General features: G+C 37.2%; 1 protein-coding gene across 7 annotated transcripts in view; it reads right to left on the bottom strand.

Annotated features, from left to right (window-relative positions):
• LOC149224631 (uncharacterized) overlaps positions 1–23,643 on the bottom strand; it is a 447,397-nt gene that overhangs the window by 127,630 nt on the left and 296,124 nt on the right. Inside the window, exon 5 of one of the 7 annotated variants that reach the window (XM_089386203.1) lies at positions 11,733–12,431. The exons of the other annotated variants lie outside the window; for them this stretch is intronic. Within the exon in view, the coding sequence (XP_089242329.1) occupies positions 12,341–12,431 (91 nt within the window). The 3' untranslated portion in view covers positions 11,733–12,340. Of the gene's footprint in view, positions 1–11,732; positions 12,432–23,643 lie in introns of those variants that run through there. 7 annotated transcript variants of the gene reach the window in all.

Raw genomic sequence — 23,643 nt, forward strand, 5'->3', positions numbered from 1 at the left:
CCCGGAAAATCCCAACGCGGGAAAACCGGTGCAACAATTCTGAGGGTTTATGCATATTTCTTGAGTACACTAGGGTGCCGAACTGGCTCACCCAACAAAGATTGTTACACGACAGTAATACCTCTTCTTGGAGACAAATATTCAGCGAGTCTGTCCCACGAAAATCCTTACGGTGCTTCCTCTTGGCTCTGTGTCAACTTTGCTAGGCACAACGTCACTCCTGAACCCTCTGCGTCAGCCTTCTACCTCTCTGTGTCATCTCTTTGGCCTTCTGTGTCACCCACGCAGGCTCCTCAGCTTCTGCACAATCACTAGCTGCCTCTGCATGGCTCCTGCTGCCTCTGCGTAGCTTTGGCTACCTCTGTGTTAGCCTCTCTAGGCTCTGCGCTAACCCTCTGGCACTATCTCTGCCTCTCTGCTATGCACTCACTTCCCCTCTTTGCAACAGATCACTTGTTCGAATTTTCTCAACAAACCCTGCTCCAGAAAATTGAACTAATTGATCAATATTGGTGTAACTCCAACTGACCCTCAAGCCTCCTCTTATACTTTTCCTGTTGAGTCTTCAATGATCGAGATTAAGTCTCTAATCAATGGCTAAGATTATATTTGGCTTGATCCATGTCATTTAGAACATTCTCACCCAGTTTTATATTAATACCCATTAATATTTTAATTTTCTTAAGTTTAGACTTAGAAATTCCATTAAAAATATTAATTATTTTAATATCTCTCTAACTGGGTGGAATTTCTCCAAACCATTTCTAAGTCTTGAAGATCTCATGTGCTTTAGCCTCTCCACCAATTTTCATAGCTAGAGCAGATCTGATGCTACCCTAAATCAACACTCCCTCTTAACGAGGAATGTGCTCTAGTAATGCTCCACCACTGAACATCACACTGATCCTCCAGCACCAGCACCTGTGTTGATGCTGGGCCTGCTGCCCTACATCCACTGCACTACTGCTTCTTGTACTGCTGCCCATGGCTCTGCCACTGCCACTGCTACATTTGTACTGCAGCTCCCTCTCAACATGCTGCATCATGTTGCTCATAGCACTACCACTGCTAACTGCTGCACTGCAACTCAGTTACTGAGAAGTAAGTATGTTATGAAACCAGCTTAGGAAAAAATAGAAAAGATAGATCAACGCCTTAGAATTCAGCTTCTTCGAGGGGGCAACCTGCTTTACATTACCTAAATGAACAATTCTTGGATGATTCAAATGACAAAACCTCCTTTCTATATATAGGAGTCTAAGGAGTCACAATATAACCCAGCTGACCTAACAATAATAATATAAAGCCACAAAAATAACAATAGAGGGATTCTATGGGGCACAGTAATAACAATATGGGGATAATAGGGGCACAACAATATTAATAAGGGATGCAACTACAATAGTAATGGGGTAATCACTAGTATTATAGGGACCCAACATGCCCCTCTCCTTCAAAAACGTGTTGCCCTCAATGCTTGAGTAGTTTTGGATGCTTCTGTATAAAATTCTCATCCTCCCATCTGGAATCTTCAGGGGATAAGTTCTTCCACTTGATAAGATACTCCGAAATTGATCGATTTCGTAGCTGTTGAGTTCTTGTTTCTGTGACTGCTTCTAGTTCCAATATAATTTTTCCTTCCTCATCAAGTTCTGGCAATATTGTTTGAACTGGGAGCTTGTTGCCTATAACCTTCTTTAAACATGAAACATGGAAAACTTGGTGCAATCGAGAAGCTGCAGGAAGCTCCAATTTGTATGCCATAGTACCAATATTTTGCAACACCTTGTACGGACCATAATACTTTGGTGATAATTTATTATCCTTCTTAGCTTGCTTAAGGGACATTTGCTTATATGGTTGTAGCCGTAGGAATACCCAATCACCTACATCAAGACTTCTTTCGCTGCGATGTTGATCTGCCTGTTGTTTCATTCTATTTTGTGCCAACACGAGGTTATCCTTTAAGAGTTGGAGGACTTGTTGTTGATGTTCGATGTGATGTTCCACTGCTTGAACCTTAGAATTTTCTCTTAAATATGATGTGATGGATGGTGGCTGATATCCATAAAGTGCCATAAATAGGGTCATTTTTGTTGCTATATGGAAGGAAGTGTTATACCACCATTTAACCAGAGGCAACCATTTGACCCATTGTGTCTGTTTATCAGATACAAAGCAACAAAGATATCCTTCCAAACATTTGTTTACTATCTCAGTTTACCCATCAGATTGAGGATGATAAGATGAGCTATGAGCTAACTCAGTGCCAAGAGAAGAAAATAATTTTGTCCAAAAATTTCCAGTGAAAATGGGATCTCTGTCACTTACAATAATCTTTGGGTTTCCATGTAGCTTTTGAATTGTTTCCATAAATGCAGTAGAAACTGTACTGGCTTTAAATGGATGTGATAATGCACAAAAGTGTGCATACTTGGTAAGTCTGTCAACTACCACCATGATGATAGTCTTTCCCTCAGACTTGGGTAAACTTGTGATAAAATCCATTGAAACCTCCTCCCAACGTTGGCTTGGAATGGGTAAAGGTTGTAATAGACCCGGTGTCTTAATTGTTTCAACTTTATTTGTTGGCAAACCAAACATTCCGCCACAAATTTTTGAATATCCGATTTAAGGCCATCCCAAAAAAATTCCTTCTTAACCCTATGGTAAGTTTTTAAAAATCCTGAGTGCCCTCCTAAGAGAGAAGTGTGCAATTCCATAAGAATCTTTTGTTTTAGTTGGGAATTCTTACAAAGGTATAAGCGATCTTTGTACCATAAAGAATCATTTTGCCAGCTAAATGTATCAGACGTACTAGAATCTTGTTGTAACTTTTGAATAAGTGCCCACACTTCTTCATCATTCTTCCATTCCTCCCTTGCTTCATTTATCCAATTTCGTTGGATAATAGAAATGGCGCACAACAATGCTTCCACATCCTCATCCTTTCTTGAGAGTGCATCTGCCACCACATTTTGCCTCCCTTTTTTGTAGATGATTTCAAAGTCATAACCCAACATCTTTGTGACCCACTTTTGTTGCTCTTCAGAGGATAATCTTTGTTCTAAAAAGTATTTAAGGCTATCATGATCGGTTTTTACCTTGAAGTGTCTTCTCATTAGGTAGGGTCGCCATTTATTAAGTGCATGGAGTATTGCCAACATTTCCTTCTCATAAATAGCTTTGTGTAAAAACTTTCCCTTGATTGGACGACTTTCAAAAGCAATGGGTCTTTCATCTTGCATGAAAACAGCACCAGTTCTATTTCTTGAAGCATCACATTCTACAATAAAGGTTTTTGTGAAGTCCGGTGTAGCTAAGACCGGTGCTTGGCACATTGCCTCTTTAAGATGTTCGAAGGCCTTTATTGCTTCTAGAGTCCATGAAAATGCATCTTTCTTCAATAATGTTGTTAGAGGTACTGCTATTCTCCCATAATTCTTAACAAACTTGCGATAATACCTTGTCAACCCGAGAAATCCTCGCAGATGCTTTATGGATGTGGGGATTTTCCATTCCTTAATGGCTTTAATTTTGCTAAGGTCTACCTTAACTCCTTCATGAGATACAATATGACCCAGATATTCCACCTCTTGTACTCCAAAGAAACATTTGGATCTTTTTGCATATAGTTGTTTCTCCTCTAATAGTTGTAGCACCCTATCAACATGTTCAACATGATCCTTCCAAGACTTGCTGTAGATTAGTATATCATCAAAAAATACTAACACAAATTTTCTAAGGAATGGTTTGAAAATGGAATTCATCAAACCTTGAAATGTTGAAGGTGCATTGGTAAGGCCAAAAGGCATGACCAAAAATTCATAATGACCCTCATGAGTTTTAAATGTTGTTTTCGGAATGTCTTCAGTCTTCATTCTGATTTGATGATATCCTGAATGAAGATCCAACTTGGTGAAGTAAATTGATCCATGCAATTCATCTAGTAATTCATCAATGAAAGGAATAGGAAACTTATCTTTAATAGTGATCTTGTTGAGCTCCCTATAATCTGGACACATGCGCCATGATCCATCCTTCTTGTGCACTAATACTACTGGAGTAGAGAAAGAACTTTGACTCAATTGAATTATACCAGCCTCTAGCATTTCTGCAACCATACGTTCAATTTCACTTTTTTGGGCATAGGGATATCTGTATGGCCTGATATTTGGAGGAACACTTCCTGGAATTAGATGAATAGCATGATCATGATCAAGAATAGGTGGGAGACCTTTGGGAGTCTCAAATACTTTGGAATGATTGTCCAAGACTTTTTCGAGATCTAGAGAAATAGATGATTCCAATGTGGAAACATCTAGCGAACATAATTGTGCAATTACACCCCTTTGTTCCCTTTTTAGAAGCTTTGTCATACCGTTAGAGCTGATTATCTTTCCCGGTTTCCCTACAATACCCCTTAATTCAACTTCCTTTCTTTCCACAGAAAATTTCATGAAAAGTTCTTGAAAATTAAAAGCTATTATACCCAAGGATTGTAGCCATTGGACTCCTAGTACAACATCAGCACCTCCCATTGGAATGGAAAGCATTAGGCTAGTCAATACATATTCTCCCATCGATAGCTTGATATTATGGCACGCAATTTCTTGTTCCTCCATTTGCAACCATCACTTGACACTTTGGTTCTGGATATAAGAAGCAATTCAATTCTTTTGCTACCTTAAAATGAATAAAATTGTGGGTACCTCTTGAATCAATCAACACTATTACCTTTTTCTTCTTGATTTGTCCTCCTATCTTGATGGTTTGAGGAGTGGTAATTCCCGCCAATGCATTACAAGATATGGTCGGATCAATTTCTTCTTTATCTAGGCTTTGTTCTTGGAGTATATCCTCTTCTTTTGACCTTTCTTGCTCCTTTTCTTCTTCCTCTTCGCAATCTATGTAGAATAATTTCTTCTCAACACACTTATGACTTTTAGTGTATTTGCTATCACAACTGTAACAAAGCCCTTTTGCTCTTTTTTCTTTCAATTGTTGTGGTGTCAACCTTATAGGTTGTGGAAGACTAGGGGCAACAACACTTCTATCTTTACAGTTGTGAGTGGTATGCTTCCTAGTTGCCATAATTTTGCTTTCCATTTTTCTTGCTAACCTGAATGTCTTCTCTAATGAATCAGGTTCCCAAAGGCGAACATCATGTTGGATATTATCCTTTAAAGTCCCTATGAACACATCAATCTTATGCTCCTCTGGAATATTTTTTACCCTTATGTTCAATTTTTGGAACTCAATGTGCTCCATTATTGAACCCTTTTGTTTGAGACTTATCAATTGGCTAAAAGGAGTGTTGCTTTCTGTATCCTCATAATGTGCTGTCAATTCTTTCGTAAAAATTGCCTAAGTGATAATTTGTTTACAAGAGCAAAGCCATTGATACCATACAAACTGATTTGGTTTCAAATATAAAGTTGCAATACATACCTTTTGTATGTTTTGCACATTATTGAGATCAAAAAATTGCTCCATCTGTAATATCCATGTTGCGGGATCCTTGCCATCAAACTTCCTCATATCGATTTTTGGAATATGGTGGGTCTTCGATCCCACATTAGAGTCTATGAAATCATGATTAACATTTCTTTTGTTCGCATCATGAGTTTCCTTTACTACCTTTTCACCATTAGTAAGTATTTTTTGTAGAAAATTTGTCAAATCTGTCTTCAAATCTGCCATGTCTCTCTTCAAATTTGTCTTCAAATCTAACTTCAAATCATCCATCTTAGCTTCCACGCCCTTTATCTTAGATTCCATGCCATTTATCTTAGCTTTTGTTAACTTTTGTGAGAGTGACATTTGTTGCACTTGTTCTTGTAATTTTGATATATCATGTAGCATCTCTTCCTCTTCTTCATGAATCATGCTAGAGCTTTCAGGTTGCTTACTAGGTGTTTGCATTTTCTTCCTCGGGGCATCAGTGATCGATAATAATGCTCTACTATGCCCTTTGAATTCCTTCAAAATAATTTTTCAAACCAATCTTAAGCAAAAATTTAAAAGAATCTACACACATTTTTTCACTTTGTAGGAGCTCGATATTGTCTCTGATGTATTTTTGTACTTTTAGATCATCTGGTTCTGAAATTGCGACCTGCAGTAGCCCTTTGTGTCCTCTTTCCAATGCCACTAGTCTGATCCAAATTGGATTCTCCAAGGAAGAGTTATGTGAAATCTCCCACAGTGACCTAATTATAGACTAGTTCAGTACAACAAACTTGTACGACGTGCCACGAGTCACTGTTTTGAATTTTGGCTCTGAAAAATATATACAAGAAACTACAGTCCGTCATTTTTCTGTACCTTCTTACGAAATTTCAATCCGATGCTCAGAGAGAAAGTTATGATGATTTTCCCCAGATCAACTGTTTGGAATGTAATTCAAGAGTCTACAAAAAGACCAACTTCCTCAGATCATATCTCCACAAATATAATGCAAAAAAGCTCTGAAATTCGGACCCGAGATTCAGCGCGATTTCTTCTCAAATGGGTTTTTGTTTTTAGCTTCTGAAACGTCGCAGAAAAATGTTATAGTGAAAATGCCACAATGACCTATTTGGAGCAGCAAAACCCTAGAATCCAAAACTCTGATACCAAATGTTATGAAACCAGCTCAAGAAAAGATAGAAAAGATAGATCAACACCTTAGAATTTAACCTCTTCGGGGGGGCAACCTCCTTTACATTACCTAAATGAACAATTCCTGAATGATTCAAATGACAAAACCTCCTTTCTATATATAGGAGTTTAAGGAGTCACAATATAACCCAACCGACCTAACAATAATAATATAAAGCCACAAAAATAACAATAGAGGGATTCTATGGGGCACAGTAATAACAATATGGGGATAATAGGGGCACAACAATATTAATAAGGGATGCAACTACAGTAGTAATGGGGTAATCACTAATATTATAGGGACCCAACAAAGTAACTATTCTACCCAACTCTGACATCCTTGTCAGTTTGGAAGCCTCTTGATGCTGAAGCTACCTCTGTTGCTATCCTGTGCTCCCTCTGCTACCTCTATGCTGTTGCAAACACCTTTGTGCCTCTCGCACTGCTGCAACCATCTCTATACCTCTCTACATTGTTGCAACCACCTCTGTGCCTCTCGCGCTGCTGCAACCCCCACAACGCTGCTACAGACCCCTGAATTCTAGCACTGCCTTGTCGCTTCATCGCATCTTGCTTCTAACAACATCCGTCATCCAGCTACTGTCACTTGGGGCTCCCGTAGCCGGATATGATCCAAAGGTTTGGGTACCTTAAGGATCCTGCCCCTCATCTTCTGTAGTCCTCCTGACTACAGCTCGATGTCACCCCACCTCTTCTCTAGAGGTGCATGAGCACTCATGGCACAGTCGTTATCAGTCTCGACTTCTTTCTCTGCCTTAGCTAGAGCTGCCTTGGAGTTAGAAGCCTCTCCCTTATTCTTCTTCTCGCAACACTGGGTTGTATAATGACCCAACTCTCCACAATGGAAGCACTTTACCTTAAAGATGTCCTTCTTCTTCCTCTTCCCCTGTTGTGCCACAGATGCCGGAGTCACATCCTTTTCCTCCTCTTTCTTGATTCAACCTCCTTTGCTACTACTTCCTGCCTTGGTCAACTGTCTGATCTCTTCTTGGCGAAGAGCTTCCCACATCTCTTCCCATCTTGGAAGAATAACTTTGCCCAAAATGCCTTGGAAAAATGTCTCCCACTCCTCGAACACTGCATTCAGGGTTGTCCTCACCATGAACTACTGATCCGGTGTGGCCCCTATGGAAGTAAGTTAGTCTCGAATCTCCTGCAATCTGAGGAGGTATAGGTCTATCTTCTCCCCTTTCTGCATCTGATACGACTGCAACGGATTCTCTAATAGCATCTTCCGCTGCACGGAAGTGCTTTGATACAATGCTGTCAAAGTATCCCACATCTCCTTTGCCGTGTTCTTCTCGGCAATATGTGGTACGACATGATCCTTGACCCCATCAAGGATTATGCACTTTGCCTTCACCATTGCATCCTCATACTTCTCATTATCAGCTGGGTCTACTAGGATAGCCATGGTTCTCAAGGCGAAGTTCTTGATGCGATGTCTATCTAGAATAGATATGATGCTGGCCTTCCAGATGACAAAGTTGGAGGCCCCGTCCAAACTGTCTTGATCCCTCAGTCCGTTTATTGTCATCTTCGCTCCTTTTCTGGACTCCCTCTGAGTCTCGACTTCCCTCCTGGAAGTTTTCTCCTAGACTCCCTCTGAGTCTCGATTTACCTGCTGGAAATCTTCCCGCCAAATGTCGATCTGCTCTTCTACGATCCTCTTTGCAACTACAACTCAGATTTGGATTTCTTGGCTAGAAATCCGTCAAGGCAGCAACTCCCTCTAACTTGGTTCTGTCCCATTAGGTACTGTTCTGCTTCGACAACAATAACACCGCACCAACTTCCTAATCCACAATCTGTCCACAGCTCCCTATGCCCTAGCAACTGAAGAAACTGAGTCTTCCAGCTCCGCGCAATCTCGGTAAAAGCTGAATCACTCCTCTAGCCAACTACGTCAAGCCTACCTGACTGAGTAGGTTGACGTGGCTCTTCGTGAGCCTCTTGTTCCTCTCTCTTCCCCTGCGCTGGCCCTCTCTCTGGCTCGAAATGATGACGCAGGCCCTCTGCATCACTCCTTTGCTGCTTTCTGCTTAGGAGCAGCTCTGTCTCTTGAGACAGTTGCTACTGCTACAAATACTTCTGATTATGTTGGTGCCTTCAGTCCTCTTGTGATCTGCAATGCTCTGATACCATGTTGAAATTTCTAAATGTTACCCATTAGAAATCCCTACTGCATTACCTGGCTTATTTCACCTACTTGTTTATTCCACTAACAAGTTATTTATACATATAAATACTGAAAATAAACACAAAAGCATCCTTAACTCATATACAGATCAACAACTACAATACTAGACAAACACATAAGGGACACCCTTATTTTTGGACAATCGTCCCCGCAAAAACCCAATGTAGGAAAACCAATGCAGCAATTCTGAGCTATTTGTAATTATGCAGATTTCTTGAGTACAACTAGGGTGTCGAACTGGCTCACCCAACAAAGATTGTTACACGGTAGTAATACCTATTCTCAGAGACAAATATTCAGCAAGTCTATCCCACGAATATCCTTCCGGCGCTTCCTCTCGGTTCTGTGTGAGCTCTGATAGCCACAACATCGCACCTGAACACTCTGCATTAGCCTTCTGCCTCTCTGCATCATCTCTCTGGCCTTCTACGTTACCCACACAGGCCCCTTAGCCTCTGCGCAATCTCTAACTACCTTTGTGTGGCTCCTGCTGCCTCTGCGTCAACCTCTCCAGGCTCTGCATTGACCCTCAGGCACTATCTCTACCCCTTTGCTATGTACTAACTGCCCCTCGCTGCAACAGATCACTTGTTCGAATTTTTTCAGCAAACCCCGCTCAGAAAAATCAAACTGATTGATCAATCTTGGTGTATCTCCAACTGACCCTCAAGCCTCCTCTTATACTTTTCCCGTTGAGTTTTCAATGGCTGATTTTAAGTCTCTAATCAAGGGCTAAATTAGATTTGGTTTGATCCATGTTATCTAGAACATTCTCACCCAGTTTTATATTAATACCCATTAATATTTTAATTTTCCTAAGTTTAGATTTAGGAACTCCCTTAAAAATATTAATTATTTTAATCTCTCTAACTGGGTGGAATTTCCCCAAACCATTTCTGGGTCTTGGAGATTTTATGTTCTTTAGCCTCTCCATCAATTTTCATAGCTAGAGCACATTCGATGCTACCCCAAATTCAACAGTGGGCCGAGATTAGAGTGACAACCCTTGTCCTGAGCATTGTCGCGACGCTTGTACAATCAGGGCGACAACAAATTGAACACCTTGAACTACACCCCAAAGTCTTTATTATGATAGAAATAAAAGTTCCCAGCGAGACAATAATGTTACATCAATGTTTCAGCAACAATTACATGGTCAGAAATCAGATGGATAGACTCAAATGACTCTCTAATTTATAAATAAATCCTGAAAGTGGAAAATAACGGCTAGTTTGCTCGATCCTTGTCAAAATAATGTCGATGCTTGAAAAATACTTGATCATCTTTAAATCTTTGCCACTGAATTTTTATTTTTGAAATTTTTTCAAATTTATCATTTAATTCCATTTTTATTAGCTCAAAATAATTATTTTGAGCTAATTTTCTCAAAAATTTGACTTTGACTTAACCACCAAGGTTTAAGGGTCCAATTTTTCTTGAAATATTCAATATTTCCTTGGTGGAGGACCTACAAAAATTAATTCTTTTAAGATCCACGAATTTTTTCACTTGGAGAATTTAATTTTCCGAAGACATTTTAATTTGATTTTAATTAATTAATTTTTTGGCTTAGGATTTAATTATTTTTGCCAGAAAAATTAATTAATTGACACTTGAGGGGATTTAATGTTTTTTCCACCCTCTAATATTTTAACCATGGTGTCTAAGTATGAGGGACCATGCATTAAAATATTTTTTACATAAGATTTTTTACAATTCAACCCTCAAAGGGGGAATACACGTTCGGCTTAGACTCTCAAATTACATACCCAATCTGCAACACAACATGATCTAGTAGACCAAGTGATTTGTAATAAAATAATTTAACTGACTAGCTTAAATTATTACCAAATCACTTTTATATAAGACTCGACTAGAACACTAAGACTCATCTAAGACTTTGACGAAGAATTCCATACTAACTTTGGGGTGATGTTGGAGGGAAAAATGTTGTCGACCATCCATGTTTAGAAACACAAATGAGCCTGTAAGATGAAAAACCTCCTAGGATGAAACTCTTGCCAAAACAATACACTTACCTAGGTTGTTACATACATTCATGGTCTTACTAGCATCATTTACATTACATAACTTGCAGAATGGGTTCATAATGACACATAAACTATTGATAGATGGTTTGTTCCTGTTGAAAATATTTGTACTTCCACTTCCCTGGAACTTTGACAAAAACTGTGCAACATCTAGCTCCATCTGGAGACACATTGCTTCCAAGAAGCAAGGTTACTTGGGAGCGGGAACAAAAACGAGAGCGGGAGGGACATTTTCAGAGGTTCCTGGCTTGGGTTGATACATATATGTCAACAAAAACATGTAGAATGATGAATTAGATATTAAAAACATAGATTGAACAATATAACAACAATCATCTAGAAGTTATAATCTTCATCAACCACGTCCACAAGTTAGTAACATACAACATATTGAGTCTCATGAATCATGATTCATCAATATTAAAGTTTCAAGCTTTCAAAATTCAATATATAACATTTATCATTATTGATCACCAAAGTTGTACTTGTAAGCTAAGTGTAACCATTACAACAAATAATATCTAACATTAAATGAAATGTTATAAAATTAAATGAAATGAAACAACTTTCACGAAGCATCATATTCATAGCTCATTACCAATGAGTTATAATTGCCAACTTCAAACTTCAAACTTAAATTGTCATATATTGTTTACAAAAAATATCCTAATAAATATGAAAGAGTCAATAGTTATAAAAACTACTAGAAACTAGAAAAGATAAGTAAATATATTATCTATTGTTGATGTTTGGGTCTCTTTCCGTCACGAGAAATGTCTAATTTTTTAGTCTTGTTGGAAAATCAAGATCTTTGTCATTAATATCACCCTCATTAACATAAGATAAAAAGGACATAGCATGTCAAGTCAAGATTTTGTTCGAGTGAAGGTTACATTTTTAGTGGGGTCACAATAGAGGAGTTTGACAACCAATGTCACTAACATCAAGGTACATAGAGGGATTGCTGCTCTTCATTAAATACAAGTTCCATACCCTAATACATGACAAAATCCAATGGAAACATTGCAATCCCCCCAATCTTGAAATCCTGAAAAACTAACAGTCTGCTGAATTTTGAATGAGATTTAAAATTCTACTTTCTCCATATGAAATACAATGAAGTTGGAACCACTCTCAAACATCCTGAGTCATTTCATGGTAATGTTAAAAATTTAAGTAAAAGGATGAAAATGTCCTTTTACTTTAATAATTTAACATCACCATGAATCGAATATCAATAGTAGGGTCATAGGCTTGATAATTAGGCTGCCCCACTAAAAAATTGTTTATTTCTTTGAAAAAAATATGCATTTGAAATGTTACTACAAAAGCAAAATTGCAAAAAAGGCTAGGGAGTGAAAATTTCGCTCCCGGATTCGCTCCCATGTGGGAGCGATTTCAGGAGCGTGCTCCCTAGTCACTCCTAAAGGGAGCGCAATGCTGGAGTGGGTTCGAGGGGGAGGAGCTGCCTCCCGGCAACCCTGTGGCAAGAAGTAACGTGAGAACCCCAGAATCTTGCATGCAAGAAAACAGAAGTTCATCAAATAAATATCCATTCAAAATCGAAATCATCATGTATACATAAGAAATGTTGTTGGAATAGAAAATTTTACTCTAACAAACTGAAACATAATATAAATGTGTGAAATAAAACTATCTAATGACATGAAATAAAAGGGAGTAGGGTTAGAGATACTATACAAAACGATGCCCTATGGCATCAGATGTCATCGATGAGGCACAATCTCGGGCATCTGCCTGCTGATTGGTAGATCAATGGGTTGCTTTTCAGATGTCCCTTGTTGAAATTTCATCCTCTTCGGTCAGTGTAATTGCTCATCACTGTATTTCATAACTCTATCAAACTAAAATCTGTTTCTCTTTCTGCTCGGAGGAGGGGATGGGTGTTGTAATGAAGAAAAGTGACAGACCACCTGGACAAAATTCTGATTCAACGTGCAGTGGATGACCTTGTGGCATGACCTCTTCACCATTTTCCAATCTCTTTGGGACTTCCACACGATACCTTCTTTTCACTTCTTTGTATAATTTGACCATGCCACCTACTGTTGTTGGAATAGTGACATAAGATAGATCCATTTGAATAGAACCACCCAGATCGACTGCAAACTTCCTAGAAAGAAGCATTCCCCACACATATGGCACATCAATTACTGCTATGTCCATGGTGATGATCCTATATGGGTAATCAACTAATGCAACTTGTAGATCTTTAACCACACCAAGGACTTCAACTTTTCTAGAATCCATTGAGCAAATGTTATGATAAGGTCTAGAGATTCTTAAGTTCAACTGTTCCATAACTTTCTTAGTCATAACATTTGTAGATGCCCCAGAGTCAAGCATGCAATTATGGAGCAAACATCATTTATGTCCAATGTTAGGAAGAAAGGCTGATGGTCTTCATTAGTCATATAGCAGTTTAAGTCCTTTAACCTGATTTCTTCATCTTTAGGCTAAGTATCAAATCTTTCTTATTGAGAAATGCCTAAGGCTTTAAAGAATGAAGCTCTTTGTGATGGAATCTTCAGCAATTCTAAGACTGGAACTGACATCTTAATGTTATTGATCCATGCTACCCAATCTACCTTTAATCCCGACTTATACCTTTAAGATGGCACTTATCTATTTTGGCTCTGGTCCTTACCTCTCCTGGTATAACCTTTACTTTTTGCAAGCTCTAGAATCTTCTCTGAGAGGGTTTCTCATTGTATGCTTGAGTAATGGGGTCTTTCTCTTCATTGAAGGTATTGATGGCGAAAGCTAAAGATATCATGTCGGCACATCGAATTTCCTTGGAGTTATCTTGACTTGTGTTGTGATCTTGCTAGTTTCTACTTTCCTCTAAGAATATTCTAGCAAAGGCACATGTACTCTCTTCATGGAAAGTCTCATAAGGTCTGCAAGAAGGAACATGATCATCAATCACAGTAGTAGACTCAAGTGGTGTAGGAGGCCTTTGATCAAGCCATGGATTGCTATTGTTACCCCTGTTGTTATTATTATTTCTAGGCCACATATTCTACATTCGGATCCTTTCCATTTGTATTAATTGATTTTGCACCTCACTTATCGGCCTGGTTTGTTCAACCTTCATTTCTTTCATTAATCGGGTCAATTCTTTAATTGACACAAATTCTTTTTCGTTAACTTCTTTCCCCTTAGACTTGATTTGAACTCTTTCAAAGCTAGGGATCTCAAACTTTCCTAAAGCTTTCTTGTCCTTTTCCAATTCCTTAGTTGTGCTTTGGGCAATAGCTAAAGTGTTGGGATGAGCACGTCTTATCTCATACTGTATCTCTACAGGGTAAGCCTCAAGATATTGTTCCAAAATTGTCTTGTCAGGAGGCTTGTAATCTTGAGTCATATCCCTTAATAGTTTATTAAATCTTTGGTTAAATTCTTCAACTGTTTTGTTTTCTCTTTTCTTAATAGTGTTGAATTCTTTAACCAAATACTTTCCTTCCCTTTTATCTCCATACTTATCTTTAAATGCATCAAGAAGGGATCTCAAAGAGTCGAAGGCATTGTCAGCTTTGTCTTGAAACCAATCAAGAGCATCATCTTCTAGAGAAAGCACAAATAATTTCATTCAAACATCCTCGTGATTATAAGCAGTAGCATGAGCGAATCTTTGGATAAAGCAGTTGAACTTCTTTATATGACTTTCAGCATTAATAGCATTGTTCCCTTGGAAGAGAGGCAACTTACTCATAGTGGATTCATTCGGCAAATCATGTGGATATCCCTGAATGTTGGTGAAGTTGCAAGGCCTATAGAAGTCACCCATGATGTCTTGATTTATAGGATGGTTGATGAAAAGAAAATGGAGATCAAGGAGAGCTTCCTGTCCGAGAAATTTTATTTGATCTCTAGAATGTAATCTGTTTAACCGGGCTCTTAAAACCTTTTTAGGATCGAGAGCAGCATTAACCAGGCTACAAGGATTCCTTCTAAAGTACATTCTTGTGAATGGATGAATAAGTGAAGTCGCCACGCAAATATGAAACCAACCTAAATGTCCAGGTGCTAAAAGTGTGGATTAACAAGATGAGAAGATTAGTGAGAGAACAAGAGATAAGCTGATGAGAAGATGAAGAATGATGGAAGGAAAGGTGTCAGGAAATGTTGTTTCATTTTATGTGCTAATGAATGGCAACCTAGATTATAAGATTAGGAAGATTGTTGTTGAGGCACTGAGAATAAGATAAAGTTATCCCCAGCAACGACGCCAAAAAATGTTGTCACTCAGATTGTACAGGCACTGCGACAACGGCTTAAGGCGGGGGTTGTCATTCTGATCCTCGCCGACTCCATTCTAATTGTCTTCCAACAATATGCTATGGGGGGTAGTCCCTATGAAAATGAGATGATGGAAAGCAAGTTGAGAACCAACTTGCCCGGGAGACACAATTGAGTGGCCTAGCTACATGGTGAAAATATAGCAAGATTAAAAATTTGATTATATTTAGAGTTTGAGACCGGTGTCTTATGGAGTCAAAAAGTTCTTTCTTATTACAAATTATGACCAAATAATCGGATGGACAACCATTGCTTATATGATGAACTAACTTATATGAGATGCAACTCCTACAATTTAAGTGTGATGCAAGGATCTTGGTTATTTTTAAATTAAATGCCTAATCTAGATGGAACCTTTCCATTAACTATTTTGACAAACAATCTTCAAAGTAGGTTGTGAAATGGAAGCCAACGGGAATTGGATAGTGGTTTGATTAACGATACCTCCCCATGTGTTCCAACCACCCAGTGTCTCCAGCGTTGCAAAGACTGTGGCTCTAACGACTGCAAGGTCACTGTGTTAATTACTAAGAAGGGTTGAATACCTCAAGCTAAATGAGAGAGGGTTGTCTTAGGAGTCTATCAACCAAGCTTATGCTTGGAGGCAAGTTATTAAGTGCGAGACTAAAACTAGAATGCTTATGCAAGATGGTTGAGTGAAGTTACTTGAGTTAAGATTGATTTAGTCTTTAAGTACTTAAATTGTGATTAGCCTTTAATGACAAGAGTACTTAATAACAATTAGAAGACAATCTTAAAACAAGACAAGTGCTTAAGGATACAAGTGCCAATGAATCAATCCACAAGATACTTAGGACAAATTATCCAATTGTCAATTAGCCAATGACCACAAGATGCCAATCACAATTATTCAAGATGTTCTTATCACAATGCCAATTAGATTTCAAATGCCAAAGTAACTTATACCATCAACAAGATCAACAATTTAGAGCTTAAGTGTAAAATTTAGAAATTCTTGTAACTTAAAACAAGACAAGTGAATGTTAGATCTCAAATATCCCAAATCAGCAGTAACACTTGAGAAATTTCAGCACTTTTACTCTTATGACAACAGTAAAAAATCATGAAATTTACCAAGCATATGAATCATACAATTCTCCAATGATTAGCCAATGAGTTTAGCCCACTTTAAGATGCAGTATTCAGAAATTTTTTAGATCTGATTCACTTATTACAGCAGTAAGAAAGTGTGTGAACAGTGGTATGTCAATGTTACAATAAGTACCAAAACATGCCCAATACTTAAAACTAGCTTTGCCAAACTAAAAACTTCGAATTTTTAAGACCTTTAGGTGTGATATTCAAAAAATATGAGATCTGAAAAAATTGTTTCAACAATGATTAGATCAGAAAATCAACGAGTTAGCTATGCCACAACAAGAGCCAAATTCAGCCCAAAACTTGGAAAATTTGTCAAAACTGAAAAAATTGAGCTTTTGAGCCCTCTTATGTGAATTATCCAGAAAAGTTGAGATCTGATATATTTGGTTAGTTAGTAAAATTCTAGAAAGCAAAAAATTTAGATCTAGGTTAGATCCTTAATGCCCAAGTGGCCAAAATTTAAGAAATTTCAAAATTTGCCATTTTAGAGTATTTTGACCAACTTAGTATTATTTTAGGGCTTATGTATTATTGTTATGGATCATAAATTATAGCAATAATAAAACAGTGGAAAATTAGGGTTTAGAGAGCAAATCCTAAGCCCAAGGCCTTGAAGATCCCTTGGTCCAAATTTGCTGAAACTTTAGGATGAGCTTGCCACTTGAAAATCAATTTTTTTGAGGCAAAAAACATGCAAAACCACCAAGTATTCAATTCATAAAATTCAGAGATAGATTTAGGACATATTATGGCTAAGGAAAGTTAACGCTAGGCCCAGTAGGGCTAGCGTTGAGGTAAAAAAAGCAAGGAGGCCAAGGAAAGGACAAAGGAAGAAGGAGAAGGACAAGAAAAGCTAACAGTGGAGGGAGAAGGCCCTAGAGGGCTGGACGACTAGGGTTTGAGGGCCAACTAGGGCCCTAAAGGCTACAACTAGCTTTTGAGGCAACTGCTTGGGCAAAATGAGTGGGGTCGAGGCCTCCTAGGACTCAACCAGGCCTAAAAAGGCCTGAAAACGCCAATGCAGGGCCTGCAAGGGAAGGTCGAGGCCCTAAAGGGCTGACGTTGGCCCTTTGGAGGCCCTAAAGGATGACACAAAGGGATGGAAGGCTAATGTGGGCCAAAAGGAGGAGGCCGCTAGTTGTAGGAGGGATGGATCTAGGCCTGAGAGGCCTAAAACTTGAAACCCCAGTTTCTGAATAATTTATTTGCGTTAGATCTGAATTTTGCTACAAATTTTCTAATGGTTGGCCCTACAAAAGTTCTAGAGAATAGATCTTCCCCTCAAAGGCCTAGATCTAGCTCTATTCCAACTTCTTCTCTTGACATCACCTGCAAAATGGAGATAAAATATCTAAAACCTCAAATATATACAAAATATCAAAACCCCAAAACCCTAATTAACCAAAATAATTTACAAATTTAAATTATAAATCTATTTACAAAAATTAACAAATATACAAGGGTTTTGAAATAAATTTAGAGAAATAATGTTTATGGAACATTTTTCTTTGATAAATGGCTAAAAATACTTTAGAAACCTAATGCACACTATAGCATTAACAAAGTTTAAATCAACCACATAAATATTTGGGATCCAAACAAAGTCGTTTCATGCCTACAGTTTGTATATCTCAAACACTATTTATATATCTCAACAAAATATGTTAGTTGTATGGAAAATCAAAAATATCATCTAAGATTAACCCAAAACTATCAATAGAATGACTTTATCCCCATCTAGTAAAAAACAATATTTTATCATTTACAAGCACAAAATAAGAGAAACAGTAGCCAGCACATACTGTAGGAATTTACAACGTAAATTCCTCAGATAGAACACAAAAGGACACCGCTCACAAACAGATCACAGATCAATACACCAATATTCTTGGTGTGGTTAAAACCTTCAAAGAGGGAAACAATCCATGGCCTAAGCCAACGCGGCCACTTAAGGCAATTTATGAATAAAAGAATAAAAATTTACATAAGCTTCTCTCATGAACGGTTCCCCTACAAATGACTCTCCATGCTCTTTAAATAGATATCATGGACCAATCGGGTGTTAAGCCACGGATCAAGTGTCGGTAATACCGAGGAGAGAATGAACCATCGGATCACTTCATGTCTAGAACATATCGTGACCGTCGGATTGTAAGTTACAAAAGTACATAGTAAAGAAACACACTTTACCTAACTCTACACTAGACCAAGTTATACTTAACTATTTCCTACGTGTCGGAATATCCTAACATCCCCCCTTAAGGACAACTCAGGATAGGATTGAAGGATGTACAAATATGACACAATACGAGAAGGAAGGAGGCATTAGAGCTTATCCCCCCTTAGTGACAACTTCCTGAACTCCAACCATAAATCGAAGTTTAGTAAACTTCACCTCTGTGAGAGCCTTTGTAAAGATTTTTGCAACTTGATCCTCTGTTGAACAATATTGCACTTCAAGAACATGGCCATGAATGAGCTTTCCGATGAAGTGCATGTGTAGTCCAATGTGTTTGTTGTGTTGCTGTTGGACTAGATCTTTGCATAGTTGAATGGCACTTGTATTATCACACCAAAGTGTAGTCGGATTGTTAATTTTAGGTATGTTCTATGCATAGAGCAATTTATTTCAATTTTCACAGTTAGCTCAATATCTTTTCCAGATTAGCAATCACATCAGCATTAAAGTAAATTGTAGATAGAACATAAACATAAATCGCAAAAGACAAGCCAAGACAAGAGGACACAAGATGTGGCGCTAGACAGGGACAAACCCCAATGTGGGGAACCCTTGATCAATTCTTCTTATATGTTCTTCAATAGTTCAGCAAAGAAAGAGAGATAGTACGTTTATAATAGAAGCCAACACTTTGACTTATCTAGATAAGAGCATAGATCATCTCTAAGAAGATGATACATGAGATCAGTTGAAGACATGTTGCTTCAACTGATTCTCCAAGGTGACTCCTTCACCTATCGTTGTGTTGCATTTCGTCATCATGCTGCACCTCACCACACTGCACCGTGTTGCACCCATCATCACTGTGATGCATCTCATCACGCTTCATTAATCATGATTGTACCTATTGTTGTCGCACAAATTGTCACGACAACGCTCAGACCGGGGGCTGTCACCCTGATCCCCGATCTCTCCATTTAAGCCTGTCTCCCACGGCTAAGGGGGGTAGACCCTATGAGATGATGAAAATCAACTGTGGACCAGTTGGGTTGGGAAACACGAAGAAACAAGCACTAAATTGATTTTGTTAAGTTAAAAGACCAGTGCTTTATGGAGTTAATGGTTAAATGATTAGATGTAGCAAAAATATGAACCATGTAAAACAAACATTTATCATCAATAACCTAAGCAATGCAAGATATCCAGTAAATTCACAATGCCTTAACGATGATCCAACAATCGAACTTAAAGAAAAATTAAATGCTTTAGATGATCATAAAATTTAGATGCTGAATCAGTTACCACTTTCATATAGCCCACTTGTAAATAAATAGTTAAGTGCATTTAGCTATAAAAAAATACCACAAAAAGACACCAAAATGATTTTTCAATTTTTAGCTAAGCTTTTTCAAAATATTTTTTAATTTTTAATTTTCTATTATTATTATCATTTTTTTCTTTTTTGTATATATATATATATTTTTAATGTTATTTGTTGAACTCAAAACTCAAACCAAACAAAACTAATTAAATCTAAACTAACACCTAACCCTAAAAAAAATATAAAGTCTAAAACTTAAATCTAAAAAAAAAAACCTTTAAGGTATTTTTTAATTTTTATATTTTTAAATGAAAACAAAAAAAAATTTAAAATTTTTATGAAACCTAAATTAAAAATAAAATAAAATGAAATAAAAAAAAATATAACTAAACCTAAAGTAAATAAAAACTAAAAATTAAACCTTTTTATATTTTTATGAGATTTTTTATTGTTATTTTGTTTTATTTGATTTATGATATATAAAAAATAAAACTAAACTAAACTATAAAATCAAAATTAAAAACTAAAACTTTTTATGATTTTTTATTTTTTTTTATGATTTTTTAAAAGTTTTATAATATTTTTTTATTTATTTTTTATTTTTTATTATGATATAAAGTTCCAAGTTTAAAATTAACATAAAACAAAACTAAAATAAAATAAATCTAATTCTAAACTAAAACTTAGATTAAAAATTGATTTAATCTAACAAAACAAAAAAACAACTAATAGAAACTTTTTTATGTTTTTTTTTATATGTATATTTTTAATTTCTTTATGAGATTCTAAGTTTAAAATCAAACAAAATTTAAAATCTAAAAAAAAAAACTAACGTCTAATCTACATACGCACAAAAGAAAAAAAAATCACATTTACGCTTTCGATTTGTTGGGCAGATACGCGGAAGAGGTTTCGACAGCAGCACAGGAGAACTCGACGGAGGTGAGGTAGGCGAGGAGAATTTGCAGATTTCCTTGCTTGCTGCAGGTTGAATGATGAAGAGAAATCGTGATTAGAGGGGCTAGCCAGCACGCAGGAAGGGACACGGATGGGTGAAGAGTTGAATGCTTGTTTGCAGAAATGGAGCAGCGTAAATTCAGCTTTTGGAGTGGCAGCAATGTTGACAACAATGTGTATATGCTGTAAAGAAGGAGAAATGGACGGTCCTGGCAGCATGCAGGTACACACAGGTCAATAGAAATTAGAAAAAGTTGCGTGGTTGATTAAGAGGAAACAGGCCAGCAAAAAGAACCAAAACAGGGATTTGGAAGTGAAGGCGTGGGTAACGTTTGGGAGTAGATGGGCAGCAAAAACATAAAAAATGACTGCGTGGAGAATGGAGAAGAAAAGTTGCGTTTTTATTTTTATTTTTATGCAGATTTCTGGCAGCTGAGGATAGCTGGGGAATTTGAAAAACGATTTTGCAGTCCTTGGAAAAATATTCCAAACCCCAGAAGCTGATATCAATGAAACCGATGTAAAATTTCTTCCGGACCTGAAAAACAATTGAAATTGAAACCCTTGGACAGCGAAACGACGCAGATAAACCTTGGAAATCTTCAGAAACCCTGCAACCTGGAAGGAAAAATCACCCAAAAATGATATGTGCATAAAACAAAAACTGAAAACCCTAAACCCAACAAAAAATTTACAGTATTTACAAACTGAAAGCTCTTAAGAAGCCAGATTTATCAATAATCACAGTAATATTATCAGAATTTAATTTTAATGTAAAACGCTTTAGAAAACCCTGCATGCATTCATAAAAAATATTTCGAATGATAAGCCCGGGATCAAGAACTGACTGGGCTCTTTCAGAAAACACAACCTGGGAGTTGGCTGGTTCAGCCGAGAACTTCCCCTAACGCCTGGTAATCTGAGAAAAAAAAAGATTTCTTGCACAGCTTAAAATTAACCATTAACATAGAAGGAGAAAACAATAGTGAAACCCCTATCAAATGGAGATACCTGCCATTATATTTCAGAATCTAAACTATCATTCAAACCCCAAAGATCAGACAAGATACCTGTGCCTAGATCAATCTTCTTTAAGCTATCATCAATGGCTGAAAATAAAATTATGCAGAAAAACTAAAACAATCTTACAGCATTTTCAGAAGAGTAACACCAGCAAAATTTTTAACCCCAAATTCTTCTTTATTGCACAAAAAATGACTACAAGAAAGCTTTCTTTAGCACCAGACTCTCAGATCCAATCTTATCTCAAATGACCCCTAGCACCCTATTTAAAGGAAAAATTCCCAACAGCTAGTTCGAGTGATCCATGTCAAAATGATCTCGACCGTCGATGAGGATCAAGATATCTCTTAATCTCATCCGTCGAATTTTTAATGCATTAAAAAATTGAAATTCTGCATTTATTTATTCAAAATATTATTATTTTATTATTATTATATATATATATATATATATATAGATATATATATATATATTATTTTTTTTAATTTTTTAATTTTTTTAATTTTTTTAATTTATTTTTAAATGGATCCTCGAACTTAGCCTTTGGAAAAATCACCTAGGACCTAGGACTTAGGACTTATGAGGGGATTAAAAACATTTTCTAACCCTCAAGACACTTTACATCATGACTTTTACAACTTTACATCTCAAGGGGGAGAACCCATTTGACATAGACCCTCATAAACCACCCAGTTCTGCGACACAACTATAATCTAGCAGATTAACACACTAGGATTCTCCTAAGATTCTAATGACAAAATCCATTCCGACTTTGGGGTTAGGCTGAAGGAAAACTCTGCTGATCATAGATCAGTGAGACAAAAAACCTTCTGGAACGTAGATTATCACTAGAAAATTAGGTCCACCTAGGCAATTTACATACATGAATCAACTTTGCTAAGATTATTTACAATTAAATATGCAGACTGGATTTACAACATAAATTGATCAAGCTGTCGATGACTGTCGAATGGCACGGACATGTCGATCAAGCGATATCCCTTTTTGCGAAGAAAAGGGGGTGTACTGCTGGGAAGTTGACACGTAGTGGTCAACATCTGGCTCCACTTGGGGACACGTTGCTGCACTGTAGGAATGTGAGAATCCAGAATCTGCACCCATGCAACACACAACAAAACATAAGTAGCGTCCATCCAAAAAAATCATCATATAACGTTAAGCACAGGAAAAATATAAGCTCTTCATTTATTAACTATCTAGTAACATGAAAAGTAAACTTAATCCTGAAACAGAAATGAAAATGCTAAAAAAAAAAGGAGTAAGGTTAGAAATACAGGAGATGCCCCATGGCATCAGATGTGTTCAATATAGTGTATACTAAGCATTTGCCTGCTTTCAGGCAAATCTGTCGGCTGCTTGTCGGATGTGCCATGTCCAATTCTACATATGGTAGGACTTTTTCCTATCCAAAATCAAGCTGCTCGCGACCGTCTGATGCATCAAATCTTCTTCTCATTCTCTTTCTTTTGCACTTTTTCTTCCTGGCAGGCTGCATCACTAATGACATGGAACTTTCTGCTTCAAAGTTATTAGATGAAGTATGTAAGATATGCGTGACATGTCTTTCTTTATCCTGCATCTGATCTTTATCATTTTTAATTCTATCTGGATCACCTTCAATTAACCACCTTTCAATCGAACCAATGACCTCCTCATAGTAAGATGGAGCTTGTTGCAGCGGATGAGAAGGCTCTTGATCTATTGATTTTTCCTGGTTTCCTTCATATTCCGACTGCTGTTGAAATTTCTGAAACTGTATTTTAATGGCGTCTATCTGACT

This window comes from Pinus tabuliformis, chromosome Q, assembly GCF_031772625.1.
Source record: "Pinus tabuliformis cultivar Carrire ecotype Pingquan chromosome Q, CPIR1, whole genome shotgun sequence".
NCBI classification, from domain to species: domain Eukaryota; kingdom Viridiplantae; phylum Streptophyta; class Pinopsida; order Pinales; family Pinaceae; genus Pinus; species Pinus tabuliformis.